Source organism: Protopterus annectens, chromosome 13.part0, assembly GCF_019279795.1.
Source record: "Protopterus annectens isolate FY-2018-M chromosome 13.part0, PAN1.0, whole genome shotgun sequence".
Classification (NCBI taxonomy): Eukaryota; Metazoa; Chordata; order Ceratodontiformes; family Protopteridae; genus Protopterus; species Protopterus annectens.
Window position 1 is genome coordinate 1164493675 of NC_056747.1, and position 18433 is coordinate 1164512107.

The window sequence follows — 18433 nt, forward strand, 5'->3', positions numbered from 1 at the left end:
TAGAGTTACCACCTGTCCCTATTTATGCACTACATGCTCTATTTTGACAGATATGTCCTGCAAAAAACATTAAAAATGACAAATTTCCTGACATTTTATGACAAAAATATTCCTAAGTTTCCTTTAGTTGCATAGAATGATTGCATGCATCTGAAATACCTAAATGTTGTATGAAACAACATAAGCATTTCCAAATTCCAGAAAAAAAATTATTTTGTCAAAAAAGTGAAGTTGAGTTCTTTGAGTATATTCTACAAAATGTCACATTTCCAAAAAGAAGTTCTACTTTGGGCATTTAAAAAGGTGGCAGCCCTAACTGGAATGGGTGGTTAGGGATAGATTTGTGGCAGAAAATGCAAAGCCAGCATTAATATTTAATTTGTTGCAGGACTGAAGAAATATTTTTTGTTGTCGTATCAAGCTATGTGGTGCTGTGGGAACGCAAGGATCAGTCTGGAACAATGATTGATATGAACAGGCTTGTCTTTGTATTCTAGCTTAACAACTGGAGGTTCTGCAGTGCTTGACTCGAGTAAGTTACTCGAGCCTACTGTTGCAGTGGTAAAGTTAATTGCATATTATGGAACTTTCCAAATGATAGTCTATTTAAAATCTGGCAACCATAATTCTTGTGGGGATGTGCTGTTTGGAAAGTTGTCTTGGCAGCTACAATATCTGAATGACCAACATTTCTTGAAAAAAGATCTGCAGAAAAATAAGTAATTTTATGCACTGTATTGGACTTACTATGTATTACTTAATTGCCACCTACTTTTGACTGCTTTGCTGTTTCACTGTTTCAAGTGGTTGCTTTCTGAGACTGTTTTTCCTGCACTTTGTATTTTCTAGTACTTGTGTATTTTGTAGCATAGGCTAGATTCAGATTCTCTGAATCTAGATGGTCTGGCATTATCTGAGCATTAAAACGAGCCATCTTACATTGAGGACCCCTGCCGCCTTGTGGCAGAAGAGTGTAGCAAAGGACCCATCTGAGTTGGAAATTGTTGGAATAAGGTTCAGTATTGAGCATTTTCACTGGCCAGCTTATTTGAAAATTGCTTAACTTGGCTTGTATTTAGGCAGCATGTTTTGCAACTGTCATCATTAAAGTAAGTTAAATTTACACCTTGTATTATGAATGGTCAGTTCTCCTCCATTTCTCCTGCCAGCCTGATTGACATGGGTATCCTGAGGCAGTATAGCGATTACCTCATGTACACTGACAACCCACTACTCCTAAACAGCTTAGTTTGTGAGAGATCCATGCACACTAAGAATTTGGAATACATGCTGTCTTGTTCACAGAACAGTGAAACTGAGCAGGTTGTCAGCCCACACACTACATCACCTGCACAAACCATGCTCTCAAAACATAAACTATCCTTTGTGGAGGTACTCGCCAGAAATTTACCTAAACACCAGAGGCCTCCAAAGCACAAATGTGCTACAACTAATACAGTACCTATGGCACTCAATGCACACACAACCACAAACACAAGTGTCTCACCAGACAAGCCCCTAAGGTACAGACAAGCCCCTAAGGTACAGCACATCTAAACCCAATCACACATGCACTCAGGTCTCTACACTAGTACCGCTATGACTGCATCATAGTTCATGTTGGTGTGAATGACTTGAGATGTATATTACTGGACTTGCTGAGTTGTCCGAAAACGTGTCTCGGATAAGTATGTCCCTAGTCTTAAGCAGCATACTATGTTCACCTAAGATGATTCCACAATATAAACAAAAAATGATAGACTTCAATAATTGGCTTAGTTTCTAGTATTTTTCTAAGGGGATCCAGTACTTGTCAGCCTGGGAAGACATGGTAGATAGACCACTCTGCTTTGCCAGAGATGATCTCCATCTGTCACCTCTGGGATTTTGGTTACTGGCTAAGGCTGTTGCCTCCCCCATAGTGTCTTTTTTTAGGCAATGTCACAATAACAAAATTTCCAACGTAAAAGTATCTTCAAAAGGCGACCTCAAGGTTATGCTGCTAAACGCTAGGAATCTAAACCTAAAACTGCACTCACTGGAAGCAGCCCTCAACTTCGAAGATGCTGACATCTTTGCAGTCACAGAGACTTGGTTTAAGGCTGCAGAAAGCATCCCAGCCATACTGAGTTATAATGCCTTCCACACATTCAGACCACAAGCTGAAAGTGCAAGAACTAAAGGAGGTGGAGTATCAATATTCATTAAAGATAAATAAACCTCTAGATTGGTTAAATAAAATGATTCCCTTGAACTAATCCAGGTCCAGTTGACTGTAGGTAAGACCCCCCTCTCCAAGTTATTGCCAGTTATAGGACCCACTCCGTGAACCACATTACCCACACTGCATACTTGATTTGCTCAAGATACAACCAGACACCCTGGTTTTAGGTGACTTTAACTACCCATTAAAGATTGGGTACATTTTACGTGTACTGTCACACTTACCCAAAGGTTCTTGGCCTTCATCAACACAAATACCCTGGACCAGTTGGTTGACACCCCGCAAGGGGCCCAGACATTCTGGATTTGTTACTCACTCCTAACCTGGGCGATTATTGCACCAACCCATGTGTGCTGCCCTCCCTAGTGAGGTCTGATCATAAATCAGTCTCATTAGAAATAATAATAACATCTGAGCCCCATTAGCAGCAACTAGACTAAAAAACTTGTCCAAAGCCAATTACATCCTAATACGTGACTGCATTAATAGCTTCATAACCTCTGCTCTCACTGATGGCATGGACACCTATGCTGGGATGTACCCCAATGCCTTGTATAAACATCTATACAAATGTATTGACTCAGCTGTATCTGATAGGATCAAAACAAAATCTCAAGAAAGAACAAGTCTGCCTGGTGGACATCTGCTATTAGCAGGTTATACAGTAAGAGAAAAAAATTGTTGTCCAAAAGCATGAAGGAACAGTCTCTGAATTGGAAGCATTTCCTCCTTGGCTTATGCAAATAAGACACCTCATAAGGCATTATAAAGCTAACTATGAATTACTTGCTGAGTGGAAAACAGCAACCATCATCCCGTTGCATAAACGAGATGCCTCCACAAACCTTGGGAACTATAGACCCATAAACGTGACCAGCCTAATATGCAAGACTATGGAAAGAATAATCATGGGCCTTAACAAAGATATTGGAGACCTCCAAATGCTTGAGCCAACCCAGTTTGGCTTCGTTAAAGAGAGATCCTGCCTCTTGAACTTGGACTTCTTTTGAGACAGTCACCAAAACCCTGGATGAAGGCAAATCTGAGCATATGGATTCCTGGACCTGGCCAAGACATTTGACAGTATTCCCTTCTCAGACATCATTGATAAACTCACCCAGCTGGAGATCAACCTGTATATTGTCAGGTGAGTTGCAAACTGGCTCACTGATAGAACACACACAGTCAAATAGGTGACTCTACCTCCACCAGCAGACCCATAACCAGTGGTGTTCTGCAGGGATCTGTGCTGGGGCCCCTGTTTGGAATCTACTTCTCGGATGTACAGGCTAAAACAAAAGGACTATGGCTGACAAAGTTTGCTGATGATTGCAAACTGGGTGTACTCAGAGTCCCTAGACAATGTCAACATCCTACAAGATGGACTTGCACAGACAAACAACTGGTGCCAAAGTCATGGGGTAAAACTCAATGCAAAAAAGATGCATTATCATTCCCTTAGGCAAGGGCAATGTTCCTGATGGTTACCACATTAATAACAACACCCTAAGCATGCAATCAATGGTGAGAAATTTGGGCACACAGGTTGACAGCAACCTTTCTTTTGACCACCATATCTCCACAGCGGTGAGAAAGGCTTTCCATGTTGCCCACCTCATAAGTAAGGGCATTGGATCCAGAATAAAAGAGGTTATAACCCCACCCCACCCATACACATCCCTCATCAGGCCAGTGATAGAGTACAATGCTACCTTTAGTATGTACCTTACCAGGCACCTGCAGCAACTGGAAAGTCACCAAAAAGTTTCTTGCAAAGAAAATTTGGTGACTTCAGAATATGTCATATGTTGGCAGACAGATGTCACTATACTCTGTGTTTTACAAACTACTCATAGGTGTTCCCTGCCTTGCATATAAAGCAATCTCAGATCCTGCTCTAATGGACATTCTGCACATTCGTAAGTCAAATGGTATAAGATGCACTCGCTCTAGGGAACTCTGCCTAGTATGTGACATCAGCAGGACTTGCTGGAGGGACGGATGTGTCTCGTAGAGGTTACCTCTCCTGTGGAACAGACTTCCAGTTCAGGTAAGCAGAGCCCCTAGCTGACCCTATTTAAGCACAATTTAGATGAGTGGATGGGAAACCACAAATTCACCCTGTGAGTTTCACCTGTCTCCCTCTGGGACAGGGGTAGTAGTTGTTGACTTAGTTCTGCTTAATACCTTGATATTCTTGGGAACAGGGTTGTACTTGGCTAGGCTTGTAATGGCCCTAGGTGATTAGCCTAGTAACCTCCTGTCATCCTATTTTGTATAATATATGGCTAGTAGCATCCATGACTTAAAATTCCTTCCTTAACCACTACAATAACGTGACAAACTGCACCTCTTGAAATAAGTTAATTCTTGGTCATTTTCCTATTTCTCATTGTATTGTTGCCACAGATGGATGTATTTTCTTTGCCTGACATATCCCTCATTTATTATTTACTGCTGCCATAATATTATTTTGCAAATATTAATGAGTATTCAGCTCATCTTCTTACTCCTCTTGTCATGGGGTCAGCAAGCAACTAAGTACTCTCTGTTCTCCCCAACATGTTCATTCTACTACTACTGAGTTGCTGGGTAATGCACACCCCTGTCATTTATGTGCATTTTAAACCTATAGTACCATATTTTTGGGATTATGCACATGCAGCTTTTTTCCTATCTTGAAATAAAATGCTGTATTGTTTGTTGTTGATATGCCTGCCAAAACGGGTGGCTTTATTTTTGTCAAGCTATGTCAGACTGTATTATTTCTATCTTTGAGTTCTTGTGAAAACGGGTCTGTATCATATAATCGACATTTCAAAATATCAAAGCACCTTTTACTTGACACGAAAATGTCAAATGCTGGCTTTGTGGAAAGGCCAAAATACCGACCCCCCCCCCCCAGGAAAAGAAATCGGTTGGCCGTTCTGTCACACCTGCCCTTTTCCCTACTGTAGTGTGGTGTCGGAGTTCGAATATTTAGTTGGGGGGTGTGGGGGGCACATCCACCCACTAAAATAGGTTAGTTTTTATGTTATGTTGTCTGTTGGCCTTCCGATTTCTTTCCAAAAGAAATTGGTGTTTTGGCCGTTTGACAAAGTCAGCGTTCCACATTTTCGTGTCGAGTAAAGATGTCGACATTTTGAAATGTCGATTTATATGATAGAGACCCTGTGAAAACAACTATGCCAGTTACTACAAATAAGCTTTAACACTTCACATGCTAAACACACTTGATTACAACAGCACTAACATCTCTAAACTGCTTTGAGTAGTCCAATGTATATATTACTGCGTGATCTCTGTTATGAAATATTGATATATTTTTCTGTAGCATATATATCATTTTGCGTAATATATTTGAGCTTTTCTCTTCGGGACTCCATTGAAAACTGCAACGACAGCATTGCTCTGTCAGGCTATCATAGTAAATACATGAATACATACATTTTATGTTGGTGGTTAAATTCTTTTTTTTAATATTTATATTTCTTCACTAGTACATACTGCTTGATGAGTAGAGTAGAAGAGGTTGCATGTTTGACTTTCCCTACTATGCATTTTGAATTTGTAAGTTGATACTTTGTGTTATTACTTACATTCTTAGTAAATGCACTTGTGTAGTGCATAGTAAATGGGTTTGATTCCCGATTCTGTCCATTTGCCACAACATACCTATATACTCGCTCTCCGTTTATGTTCTTGCAAAGGTCTGCATTAATGTGACATGATTTTACTCTTCAGTATGTCATTGCATAAACATGAACTCAGCCCCAGTCCCCACTGAGAGTGGACCACAACCTTCCTGAAAATTCTGGTCACCAAAACATTGAAATATTAATGATCTGGTTTTGGGAGACAGCTTCAGTAATCAGTGGCAGTAGTAATTAGTTAGGATCATAGGAAGTTCCTTGGCTAATGGCCCTAGGGCCCTTACAAGCCTAGCCCAGTTCTACCCTTATTTCCATGAACAGCACCTAATGCTCTTGGCCAAGAGGGGCACAGGTGGAACCCCCGGGGTGAATTTATTTGTCCAGGTGGCTTTTGAAGAGGGCCAATGAGGCGCTGTATTTGACATTAAATGGGAGTCTGTTCCAAAGGGGTGGTAACCTCTGGGAGACAAATCTGTCCCTCCTGTAGGTTCTATAATGTCACATACCAGGTTAAGGTCTTTAGAGTAACCTGTGTACCACTTGACTTGTGGATATGCAGCATTTCCGAGAAAGAAGGGTCCAATATTGCCTTGTATGTGAAGTTGAGATTGCCTCTGAGTAGTCTGTATGAAACTGAATAAAGTGATAATGATTTCAGATGATCCACATAGGACAGATGCTGAAGACCTTGAATTTTCCTTGTGAAGAACCTTTGTGGTTTCTCCAGCTGCTTGGAAAGGTGCATACCAAAAGGGGCTTTGTACTCTATTAGTCTGATGAAATGAAGAGTACAGGGAGGATGTAACTTCTTTTTCTGGAGGCAATGCCCTTACTTATGAGATGAACAATAGAGAATGCCCTTCAACCACTGTGTAGACATGGTGATCAAAGGTAAGATTGCTGTCAGCCTGTGTGCCCAGGTCTCTCACCACTGAGTGCATACGTAGAGTGTTGCTATTGATGTGGTAGTTAGCAGGAACATACACTCTTACTGAAAGGGCTGATGCATTTTCTGCATTGAGTTTAAGGCCATGTCTTTGGCACCAATCATATGTTTGTGCAATACCCTTTTGCAGGATGTTTATCTTTTGGAGATTCTATGACCGCTCCCAGTTTGCAGTCATCAGCCAACTTTGTCAGCCCCAGACCTTTAGTTTTTGTTTGTACTTAAGAGAAATAGATCCCAGGACTGATCCCTGTGGAACACCACTGGTTACGGGTCTGCTGTTGGAGGTGGATTCCCCTATTTTGACTATATGTGTTCTGTGAGCCTGTTGGGAGACCCATCTATCATATCAGGGTTGATGCCTAGTTAGGTGAATTTGTCAATGATGCCTGAGTGGGGGATAGTGTCCAAAGTCTTGACCAAGCCTAGATAGGCTGTATGCACAGATTTCATCTCATTCAGGGCCTTGGTGACTGTCTTGAAGAAGTCCACCAGGTTTAACAGACATGATCTCCCTTTGACAAATCCAAATTGAGTAGGGCCAAATGTTTGGAGATTACCTATATCTTTGAGATCCGTGGTGATTCGCTCCATGACCTTGCAGATAAGGCTAGTTAAGCTAATAGGTCTAATTCCTGGGGTCAGTGGAAGCACCACCTTTGTGCAAGTGAATAACATTGGCTGTTTTCTATTCATAGGTTCATACTAGGCTATCTGCCCTAGGGAATTTATAAGCCTAGCCAGAGTGTGTTTGGCTTTCGCCACCCATTTTAAATGAATTTTGCTATGCCCTTTTTCGAGGTTAGTATACTGTGCCTCTGTCTAACAGTGACACAGAAGTGATACCCGGGGTAAACCTACTATCTCCCATCCACTCATCAAGATTCCTCTTGAAGAGAGTCAATGAGGGACTCTGCCTAACCTGGACTGGATTTTATTGGCCCTATTAAAGAATATGTAATTTCAGAAAGAGGTAATAAATATAACCCTCTGTTAATAAATGATGGATGTTTGGAGATTACAGTTAGGAATAGTAGTAAGAACAGTTTCAATATTCAGAATTTATTTATAGCAAGTTCTACACCCTGTTTGACGATTACATACCATCAAGGTGTAAAATGGTTGAAAAAAAGCATTAATGATACTTGGGAAATGTTCAGGAATATGGCAACGGAAACTGATGTATTCCAATGTGATATTAAATACAGTTTTAGAAGGAACAAGAATATTAAGAACATTATTGAACAGAGAACAACCACAGCTAGTGGGGCCAACAAGAGGCATGGCACTTTTAAATGTGGTACGTGTGCACAATGTTCATACATTGCCAGATTGAAAGAAATTAGAATACCAAGCTTGGATACAACTTTAAAAGCCAAAAGATATAATAGTTGCTACTCAAAAGGAGTAGTATATTTGGTGTTTAAGGCATGCTGGAGCTATTATATAGGCAAAACTGAACGCCACCTTAGGAATAGAATATATGAGCATACCAGGGATATCAACAAACACAATGACAATAATGCATTATACAGGCATGCATTGGTATGCAAACAGGCAGATTTTAAATTTTCGGTGTTGGAGGAAATTGAACCCGTGGATAGTGGAGGCGATTGGGAGACAAAGTTAGAGTATATGGAAATGATCTGGCAGCTGAGATTAGATGCATGTAGTGGAAAAGGATTAAATGACCACATCTCTATAACTCCGGCATTAAAAACATTGGCAGCGGACCCAAAGAAAAGGTAGAATGAACAACAATAAAAGGAAGCCTGAAAAACAAATATCAGTTGAACAAAATTAGTTAACATTTTTAAAGTTTTTAATAATGTTTTTAACTTTTCAATATATATATATATATATATATATATATATATATATATATATATATATTTATTTAATACATATATATATATATATATATATATATATATTTTTTTTTTTTAATACATATATATATATATTTTTTTTAATACATACATATATATGTGTGTATATGTATGTATATATATATATATATATATATATATATATATATATATATATATATATACAATTTTCAATACTAATAATTTTTATTAATTTCTAAATTAATTTTTAATTTTTCAGTATTATTTATTGAAGAAGTTAATTATCAATATTTGTTGGTTATAAATTCAACAACTTCAATATTTGTTTTCTTATGTATTTTAACAAGATAGGTTTCTGTTTAATGTGTTCACTCTTACTCAATTTGCACAGTTATCAGTATTTTATACATATTCATATATTTCTATATTACAACTATATATATATATATATATATATACATATTTTATATATATATATATATATATATATATATATATATATATATATATGTAATTTATAGTTCATATATCGTAATATACATTCAATCATATTTATTCCTTTTTTACATACACATATATTGGGATATACATTTATACATATATATATTTTACATACAGTTATTTAATAAAATGTTTATTTACCTATTTAATCACCTATATAAAAAATCGTTGGATAGGGTTGGTTTTAGCAAACACAATATTTTCCATAAAATCATATATATATATTTTGTTTTCATATTAACATCAATTGTGATTTTTAGGGTTTTTAATGACAAAAACAATATGCACTTATTTATATTTGTTCTTTTGGTATTATAACAGTATATTATTTTTGTTTTTTCTGAATCTCTAATAGGTAGTACTGTTATTACACACAATGTTTTTTGCAGTGCTGCATAGATTTTCTACTGAAGCCTAGCCCTTTTAATTATAACTATATGCAATTAATTATATAATTGCTCAATTCTCAACCAGTGGGTTGACAATACTGTGATATATAATGCAAGATTTGTCAATGGTAACTGGATTCTGAGGAAGTCTCCGGTGCAGGAGATGAAAGCGCTAAATCAGTTACTTTTCTTTTTATGTGTTTAAAGTACTTTGTTTTATGTATCTTGCGTCTTGGTCACAATAAATTTTCAAAATATCCCTTTGAGATCGATTTTTGGATTACCTAAGCAGTGTGGTATGTGGGTAAAGGGACAGCCTTTATTGTATCGGAGCAATGTTGTTAAGTATTGGACTTTGTTTTTGTTTGCAGCCCTTGGGTTGTGTGGTTATTATATACTGTGCCTCTGTCTAACAGTGACACAAACGTGATACCCGGGGTAAACCTACTATCTCCTATCCACTCATCAAGATTCCTCTTGAAGAGAGTCAATGAGGGACTCTGCCTAACCTGGACTGGGATTTTATTCCAGAGTGAGGGGAGCCTCTGGGTTATGAATCTGTCCCTCCAGCATGTCCTATTTATTTCAGTGCTGAGGTTCATGTCTCTCGAGCGCGTAGCTCGATGGGATTTGGATTTTCTGAGGTGCGGCATGTCCATTAATTCTGGGTTGGACATGGCTTTATACGTCAGGCACAGATCGCCTCTGAGCAGGCGGTATGCCACTGAGTAGAGCTGGAGTTTCTTTAACCGGGCAGCATATGGCATCTGTTTGAGCCCTTTGATCCTCTTGGTTGAGGTACTTTTGGGGTCTTTCCAGTTGCTGCAGGTGTCTGGTAAGGTACATCCCAAAAGGGGCATTGTACTCAATTATGGGCCTGATGAGGGATGAGTAAAGTGGCACGATGACCTCCCCTGATCTAGATGTGAATCCCTTCATGATTAGGTGGGCTATATAAAATGTTTTTCTAACCACTTTGGCCACGTGGTTGTCAAATGAGAGATTGCTATCAACTTGTGTCCCCAGGTCCCTAATTACTTCTTCCGTACGTAATGGATTACCACCTATGTGGTAATTTGTGGGCACTTTGTTTTTGCCAAAGGGGATGACTATACACTTTTTGGCATTTAGCTTGAGGCCATGGCTCTGGCACCAGTTGTCTGTTTGTATGAGGCCCTTTTGTAGGATGCTTGTGTCGGCTGGAGAGTCTATTATGGTGCCCAGTTTGCAGTCATCTGCGAACTTGGTCAGCCACAGTCCTTCCGTGTTAGCCTGTACCTCCGAGAAATATATACCGAACAAGAGAGGTCCCAGGACTGAGCCTTGTGGGATGCCACATTTAACTGGTTTGGAGTCTGACATGGCTCCAGCAATTCTAACCATGTGGGTTCTGTCCTTGAGCCAGTTTGCAGCCCATCTAGTGACATAGGGGTTTATATTTAAGCTGGTGAGCTTATTCATCTGGGCCGAAGCTAATGCTTAGACTGTGATTGAAAAGACTACCCAATGGTGTTTCCAGTTCTCTTTGGAGGCCATGTTGGACGCAGCCAGGGATGTTATCTGGTCCCATAGGTGCTGTGTTTTTTTTGGCCTTAGGGCATTTACAATGTGCTCTTTAGAGATGCAAAGTAGGGGGCAAGTGGTGGGAATGTCATGGGGTACGTGTGGCAGGTAGAGGGCTGTGACGTTTTCATAGAACCTGTCGGTGGCCTACAAGTTGGCTTTGTCCACAGGCTCTGTATATATGGTATCATTAACTACCAGTTCTGCACAAATTTGGGCCTTTCATTTTAGGTTACGGATGTAACTAAAGAATTTATTATGGTTGTCCTAAGTTGAGGAAACTAATTTGGATTCATAGTTTGCTTTGAAGGACTTCACAAGAAGTCATATTTGTTTGTTTAAGCTGAGGAGGGAGTGTTTCCAGTTTAGGGCTTGCTCCCTCTTACTCTTAGCAATTTCTTCCTCTTATTGTAAAAGCCTGTTAATGACAGTTGTCCACCAAGCAGGTTTGCTCTTCCATGAAGAGCTTTGTTCCTACTGAGTCAATGCAGTTATACAGGTGTTTATATAGAACTTGGCATAGTTACCAATTCCATCTTGGGGGGGGGGGGTGCAGTGAAGCTATTTATACCATCCCATAAGAGGTTATAATCTGCTTTGGAGAATTTTTTTAGCTTAGTTGGTATTGGGGGAGTGGGTCAGATGTGACAGTTACGTTGAATGAGACTGATTTAAGGTCAGATCTCAACAAGGAAGACCTCACAGTGGAGGTGCTAAACTGTTCCCCCGTATTGGTAAGCACCAGATCCTGGATATTGGAACCCCTAATGGGAGGTGTCAACCAGCTGGTCCAGGGCATTGGCGAAAATAAAGCAAAGGATCATTTGGGCAAGTGAGTTTGAGCATGAGTAATTTACCCATTCAGTGGATAGGTAGTTAGTCTCCCAAAGCCATGGTGTTCGGATGTATCTTGATAGACTCAAGTAGATCCAAAAAGTCAGTGTGTGTGTGTCCTGAGTCATGGAGGGGATCCTGTAGCTGGCAATGACTTGAATAGGTGTCCTGCCAACAGTTAATTGCACATGAAGCATCTCCAGGGAATCTTACTGTTTAATCAATCTGGAGGTGTATTTATCTTTAATGAATATTGATACACCGTCTCCTTTAGTTTTCATGCTTTCAGTCTGTGGTCTGAACTTGTGGAAGGAGGTCTAATCTGGTATGGCTGGGGTGCTCTTCACAGCCTTGACCCAGGTCTCCATAACTACACAAATGTCTGCATTTTCAAGGTGAGGACTGCTTCCAGTGGGTGCAGTTTCATGTTAAGACTCCTAGTGTTTAGCAGCATAACCCTGAGGTTGTTTTTAGATGGAGTTTTTACGTCAAATTTTGTCCTTGAGAGACTGCCTAAAAAAAGGCACTATGGGGGTGGCAAGAGCCTTAGCCAGTAGCCGAAATCTCAGGGGTGACAAATGAAGGCCATCTTTGGCAAAGCATTGAGGTTTGTCCATCATGTCATCCCAGGCTGACGGATACTGGATCCCCTTAGAATGACACCAGAAAGTGAGCCAGTTATTGAAGTCTATAATTTTCTATTTGTAGTGAGGCATCATCCTAGGTGAAGGTAAAATGCTGCTTAAGGCTAGAGATATACCGGTCTGAGAAAAACGATCCAAGAGTTCAGTCATGTCTCTCTTCATATAGTACAGAGAGGTACGTCTCAAGTTGTTCACACCAACATGGACTATGATGGAGTCATAACAGTACCTGTTGTTGAGAGATTTGAATGCATGTGTGATATGTGAACAAACAGCTGACCGTAACCTTTTCCTTATTCAGTCTGTTGAGAGGGGCATGCCTTTCTCATGATGGAGTCACCTACGACTAATATGTTTGGTTTTGTGTTTTGCCTTAAGGGCTTGTCCGGTAAGACACTGGTGCATGAGCTATTGTGTGTATTGTGTTCTGTAGAGAAAGTATTGTGTAGCGTGCTTGTGTTTGGGAGGTCTCTGGTGTTTAGGTATGTTTCTGGTGAGGACCTCCGCATATGTAGATATGTGTGATATGTGTTTGGGTGGAGTAGGAGGTGAGGTGTGCATGCTGACAACCAGCTCATTGTCATATGCACTAACTGATGTGAGAGAGCATGGATTCAAGGTTCTTAATATAGTTGCATCTCTCACATGTTGAGTTTGTGAACTTGGAGTAGAGGGTTGTCTGTGAACATGAGGTAGTTGCTACACTGCCTCAGGATGCCCATATCAACGAAGCTGGCTGGAGAAGCTGTGGGAAATTGTCCATCCATATTGTTGGGTAAACGTGTATGGTCAGGAAAAGAGATCACACCTAGGAATGACTAGTGGGTGAGAGATGTGTTGGTACCTCTGAAGCTAGGCATAGTGTTCCACCTGACAGTAGAGCAGGGCTGTGAAAAACCTCTGGAGGACCATAAGCAAAATGTTTGCATTTGTAACCACCAATGGTAATCAACACTATGCTGCAGTGCACAATGGTATGCTACATGCAAACAAGCGCAAATGTGGGGCTTAAATAAAACAAGACATAACTGTTTTAACTCCAACTAGCCAATAAGGATGCTCTCTCTGAGATCTAGTCCAATCACTCCCGATTTAGATGGGACCAAGATAGCACTCTTCTCCCACAAGGATGCAGAAGGGCCTTCACCCACTAGGATGGCTTGAATTTGGTGCTTAGAAGTAACAGAACAGACCCAGAAACAGCAAACTTGGAACTGGGCTTTCTACAGCTAAACTACCATGCAAATGTAAAGTGTTTGTAGGCCATTGTCAGACCCCACTCTGATGGACCTCCTGCATATCCACAGAACAATCCCGTTATAAAGACTTAAACCTTGCCTGTGATATAAATAGGGCCTGCTGGAGAGAGAGGTATGTATCCCAGAGACTACGCCATCTATGGAACAGGCCCCCCATCCATGTGAAGCAACTCACAACTGGATGGGAAACTGGAAATTCATCCCTGGTTTTGCACCTACATCTCTGATGTAACCTGTAAATGGTTAATCTCCCAGGCCCATGCTTACTTATCAAGGGTATCAGAACTTGTCAGAGATTTGGGATGCATGGCTAGGCTTAAAAAGGCCCTTGTGGTTGTTAGTCTAGAAAAACAATTATGAACCTATATACAGTAAAATGTGGCAAAAACAGTTCAGACAATTCAAGCAGACAGAAGAATGCGATTACAAATTAAAAGTGCAATACAAGAGCAAAACCAGCTACTTTATAATTGGTTAGAAGCAACAGATGCCTTAGATCTTTCAGTTAACTCGATGACGAGCTAGTTTTAATGCTCGAGGGGATGCCAAACAGGCTTGGTGCACAGCAAGAGTGAATGTGGCCTATGCTATAAAATGCAGCAGTACTAGAAATTCAAAGTGCATAAAATCACAGTCACAACAGTAAATGACAGTTTAAATAAAGCAGCAATTCACCAGTGTTTCCCAACTTAGAAGGGTGTAGGTCATACTCTCTCACCACAAGAGTCTAGACCACAGACCCTCCGAATGTAAGACAACTAGTTTTGGAGCTTACATCAGAAGTAGAATAACAGACAATTGACCTGCAACCAGCAATTCCCAGCTTAGAAGGGTGTAGGCAACACTCTTCTGCCACAAGCGATCAGATCTGAACTCTCCCAATGTAAAATACCTGGTGTGTAGCACAAGTACTTAAACCAGAACTAAGACACTTTCACACAATGAGCCTTCAGCCAGCAATTCCCAGCTTAGAAGTGTGTAGGCTATCCTGTCCTGCCACAAGAGGCTAGACCAGAAATCTTCCTAATGTAAAATAAATGGTTTGAAACCCAAGTGCTTAAATCGGAACACATGCACAGTAAGCCTTCACCTAGCTGTTCCCAGCTCAGAAGGGGAGAAGCTACCATCTCCTCCCACAAGAGTGTAGACCACAAACCTTCTTTATGTAAAACAACTGGAATGAAGCCCAAGTCCTTAAACCAAAACTAAGACGCTTAGAATAACAATTACAATTTAATCAGGCTTCTAACAAGCAGTAACAAATTCAGCCGAATAAATGCAATTGAACACTGTTAAGAACAAGTAACAAAAATAAAGTAGGAAGAGACACAGATACAGTAAAAGGAGCTGAATAAAGTGTAATTATTATTATTTTTTTTTTTTTAAGGAGAAAACCGAAGACAAGGTTAAGAAACTAAGGGGTGGGCCTTCCTAAATGATCTCACTGTATTCGGTAGAATAAGATTATAGATTCATAGATTCGTACTAGGCTAACTGCCCTTGCGAGCCATTTTAAGCCTAGCCAATTATCCCCTGTGAGATTCAAACCCTGTACCTTGTGTTTGTAAGGCAAACACCTTAACCATTAGGCCATCCTCCCAACCCCATTAGGCCATCCTCCCAATGATGCAATAGGACTGGGAGGAGTGTCCAGTATCAAATGTATTGCAGAGGCGGGCAACTCAAAAGCCACCAAGTTTTAAGAATGCAACAACAGTTGGGAGGGTGGGTGACAAAAAATAAAATGGAGACAAATATCAGAACAGAAGCAAAGATACAGAAAGGGATTAGTGTATTCTGTGTAGTTCACATGCCGTACTTTGCTTCTTGTTTACTATTGCTGTGAGGAAAAAAGGATCACTGATGAACTGATCGCGTGACCCTTGTTAAAGCATTAGAGTATTTCCAACCTATTTTGCTTCCAGGCTTGATTGCTTTGAAAGCATAGTACAGAACTTTGTTTTGAGGGTTAGCTTCATAATAGGAAAGTAAAAGGGCAAAACAACATAAAATGATTGGCATGATATTCCTTTAACTGTGCTGAAGCTGAGGAAAGCTGTATGTCTTTTTCTGATCTAGTAGTACTAGATCTGCATTTTCTGCTGAGGTGGCAGGGCAGGAGGAGGAAGGTAGGTGATCGGAGCACTGAGATGTCTACAGGAAAAACGGATTCTAGTGTGCTAACTGCTGCTGCAGAATTTTCTTGTGAAATGAACAGCTTTATAATTATCCTAACTTGCATTTCTGGGGGAGGGAGGTAAAGCTGCAGTGTTTTGTGGTACATTGGTGCTAATGTTGGGAGAGAGTTTGTATGGAGGGAGGTGGTCTTTGCTCAAGTGGCCACGATACCTTTAGCACCTCTGGAGCAGTCATTGCTGACTAGGGTATGTGTGTTTATGTATGTACAGGTACTAAGGAAAAATAAATAAGTTCAGTAAGTATCCTTGCAGAGCTTGAATGAACATTTGTGAAATGACTAAGGGAGGCTTAAGTGCTGAAGCAGCAAAGTAAGGGTCCCAGAAGTGTATTTGCTTAGATGGCAAAGAGTATGGACGTGTTTTAATGTTAGCTGCAATGATGCTTTGTCTTTTTTATCTATTTTTGTTGTCTGTTTGTTTACTAGGGTTACTGCCCTGAAGGGCCATGTTAAGTCTAGCCAGTCAAACCCTGTACATTATGTCTATGAGGTGAAGACATTAATCATAGGGTCTGTTCCCCAAAGAGCATATTTTGCTAATGGAATGTGACTCCAAAGATATAGTGTGAAAATAGTCCTAGAATAGGTGAGTATGATACATAATCCTGGATTTGTACGGTGATGAGGGAAAAGTGAGTGGCTAAAGAGAGAAGATGCAGAAAGAACACATGATGGTAAGATGTAAATTAGTGGTTCATATTAAGACATGTGTGGAAAATACTTTGAGAAGTTAGGCGCAACACTAAGTAGTGGAGTAAGAGTCCTCAAAAGGTGTGGAAGGTGCCTGGGTAGATGAGCTCCACTGGGAAGGCGTTCATTTGGCAGAGCTAGCTGTTTTTGAGACCAGCTTGCATCAGTCATGTAATCTCCACTGACCAGTCTTATTTTATTTCTGTACTTTTTCTTTATATTTTCTTCTGTTTATTGTCCTTGCTACACAGACTTTTTGTATACATACTATAGTCATTTTTTAGTGTACTTAATTTGTAGTCTGTTACTCCTTAGAGATTATAATGGTAAGTTGGTCTCTCTTAAAATCCCTCTTTCCAGGAGTTTGGAAAGAGTGGTCTACACACAAACGCAAAAATGCTTGGAAATGGTAGCCTACACACATGATCACAGTTTAGTCATTCGTATTTTTCCCCCTTTACGCATGTTCACTAGACTTGAAACATAATATTTTGTTTTAATAATTTTTTTTTGGATCTTGTTACTTTTACGATTTGTAATAACCTTGCTCATGAGGCTGATTTAGTTGTGTTCAGCCCTTCATGTTTTGAAATATTATTTTTTTTTTTAGTTCACAAAAGATTATCAAAGCAGCAAATATATTGTTTACTAGGTAAGAATTAACCCACCTGCAAATTTCTGGGTATCCATATAGGTTTATTCACTCTACATAAACTTTGATGCTGAGTATTCTAAACACAGGAGAGATGTACTATGATGTGTTCTATTTTTATGAAAAAGAGTAGCAAGGGTGTACATTTTGGTTAATAATTCATATTTTCATTCTTCAGGCTTGCCAGTTGCAGCAGCTGTTTTCTGTGGGGGAAGAGTTTGAAGATGAGGTAAGAACTAGGAAGCTTGTACTTTTTACATTGTTTTATTTGAGTAGCCTACCATCGGTGCAATAGGTTATATTATTTATATGCTTATAATGTGCTAAGAAAGTATGGGGTACTAGTTTAAACAAAATGCAGCTGTCATGGTCTGTCATCTCTGTGCACAGTTTCACCTGAACTTCATAGTAATACATGCCAATGGTTATTTTATTTTATTTATTTTTGTGTGTATTTGTTTTGTGTCTAATGGTTTCATTTGATCCAGAATTTTCTGATAATTTCTCACTGTTGCTGTCACCATCATTTTGTTCTCTGTCTTGCAGTAATAAACAAACTAAGCTTCTAAATGAAACAGAACGGCACCAAAGAGGTCCCATTACAATGCTGGAATAGTCCGCCAACAGTTAGTTTATTTTAAAGCTCAAGAGAATCGCTGTGTTTTCGTCCACAGTTGCAGGACTTCATCAGATGAATAGTACAGCCATCTTCAACCCGTATATATACCCCCCTTTTTACCATCAAAAACTTTGACACCTTAATTAAATGCAATCATTCAATTTATTATTTAAAATACAAAACTACTCCAATTGTTTCAAAATCTCCCTTGTGTAACTACGTTTTAGAACATAATAAAAGAAACAACCATGTTTCGTAAACCTATCCTGTGTCGCTGACTCTCTAGCCTACCCAGTATCACTCTTGATTAACAGATCTCTGTAAGAAAGTTATGTTTCCACACTATGAAAAGTCTCGCACACAATTCCCCTACACAAAGGAGGCCCCTCCACAGAGCTAACCAATTACAGTC

At 39.7% G+C, this 18433-nt stretch overlaps 1 protein-coding gene across 1 annotated transcript in view; it reads left to right on the forward strand.

Annotated features, from left to right (window-relative positions):
- The window catches only part of HROB (homologous recombination factor with OB-fold), a 235232-nt gene that overhangs the window by 1858 nt on the left and 214941 nt on the right, over positions 1-18433 (forward strand). Inside the window, exon 2 of the mRNA XM_044054952.1 lies at positions 17581-17631. Within this exon, the coding sequence (XP_043910887.1) occupies positions 17581-17631 (51 nt within the window). The remainder of the gene's footprint in view (positions 1-17580; positions 17632-18433) is intronic.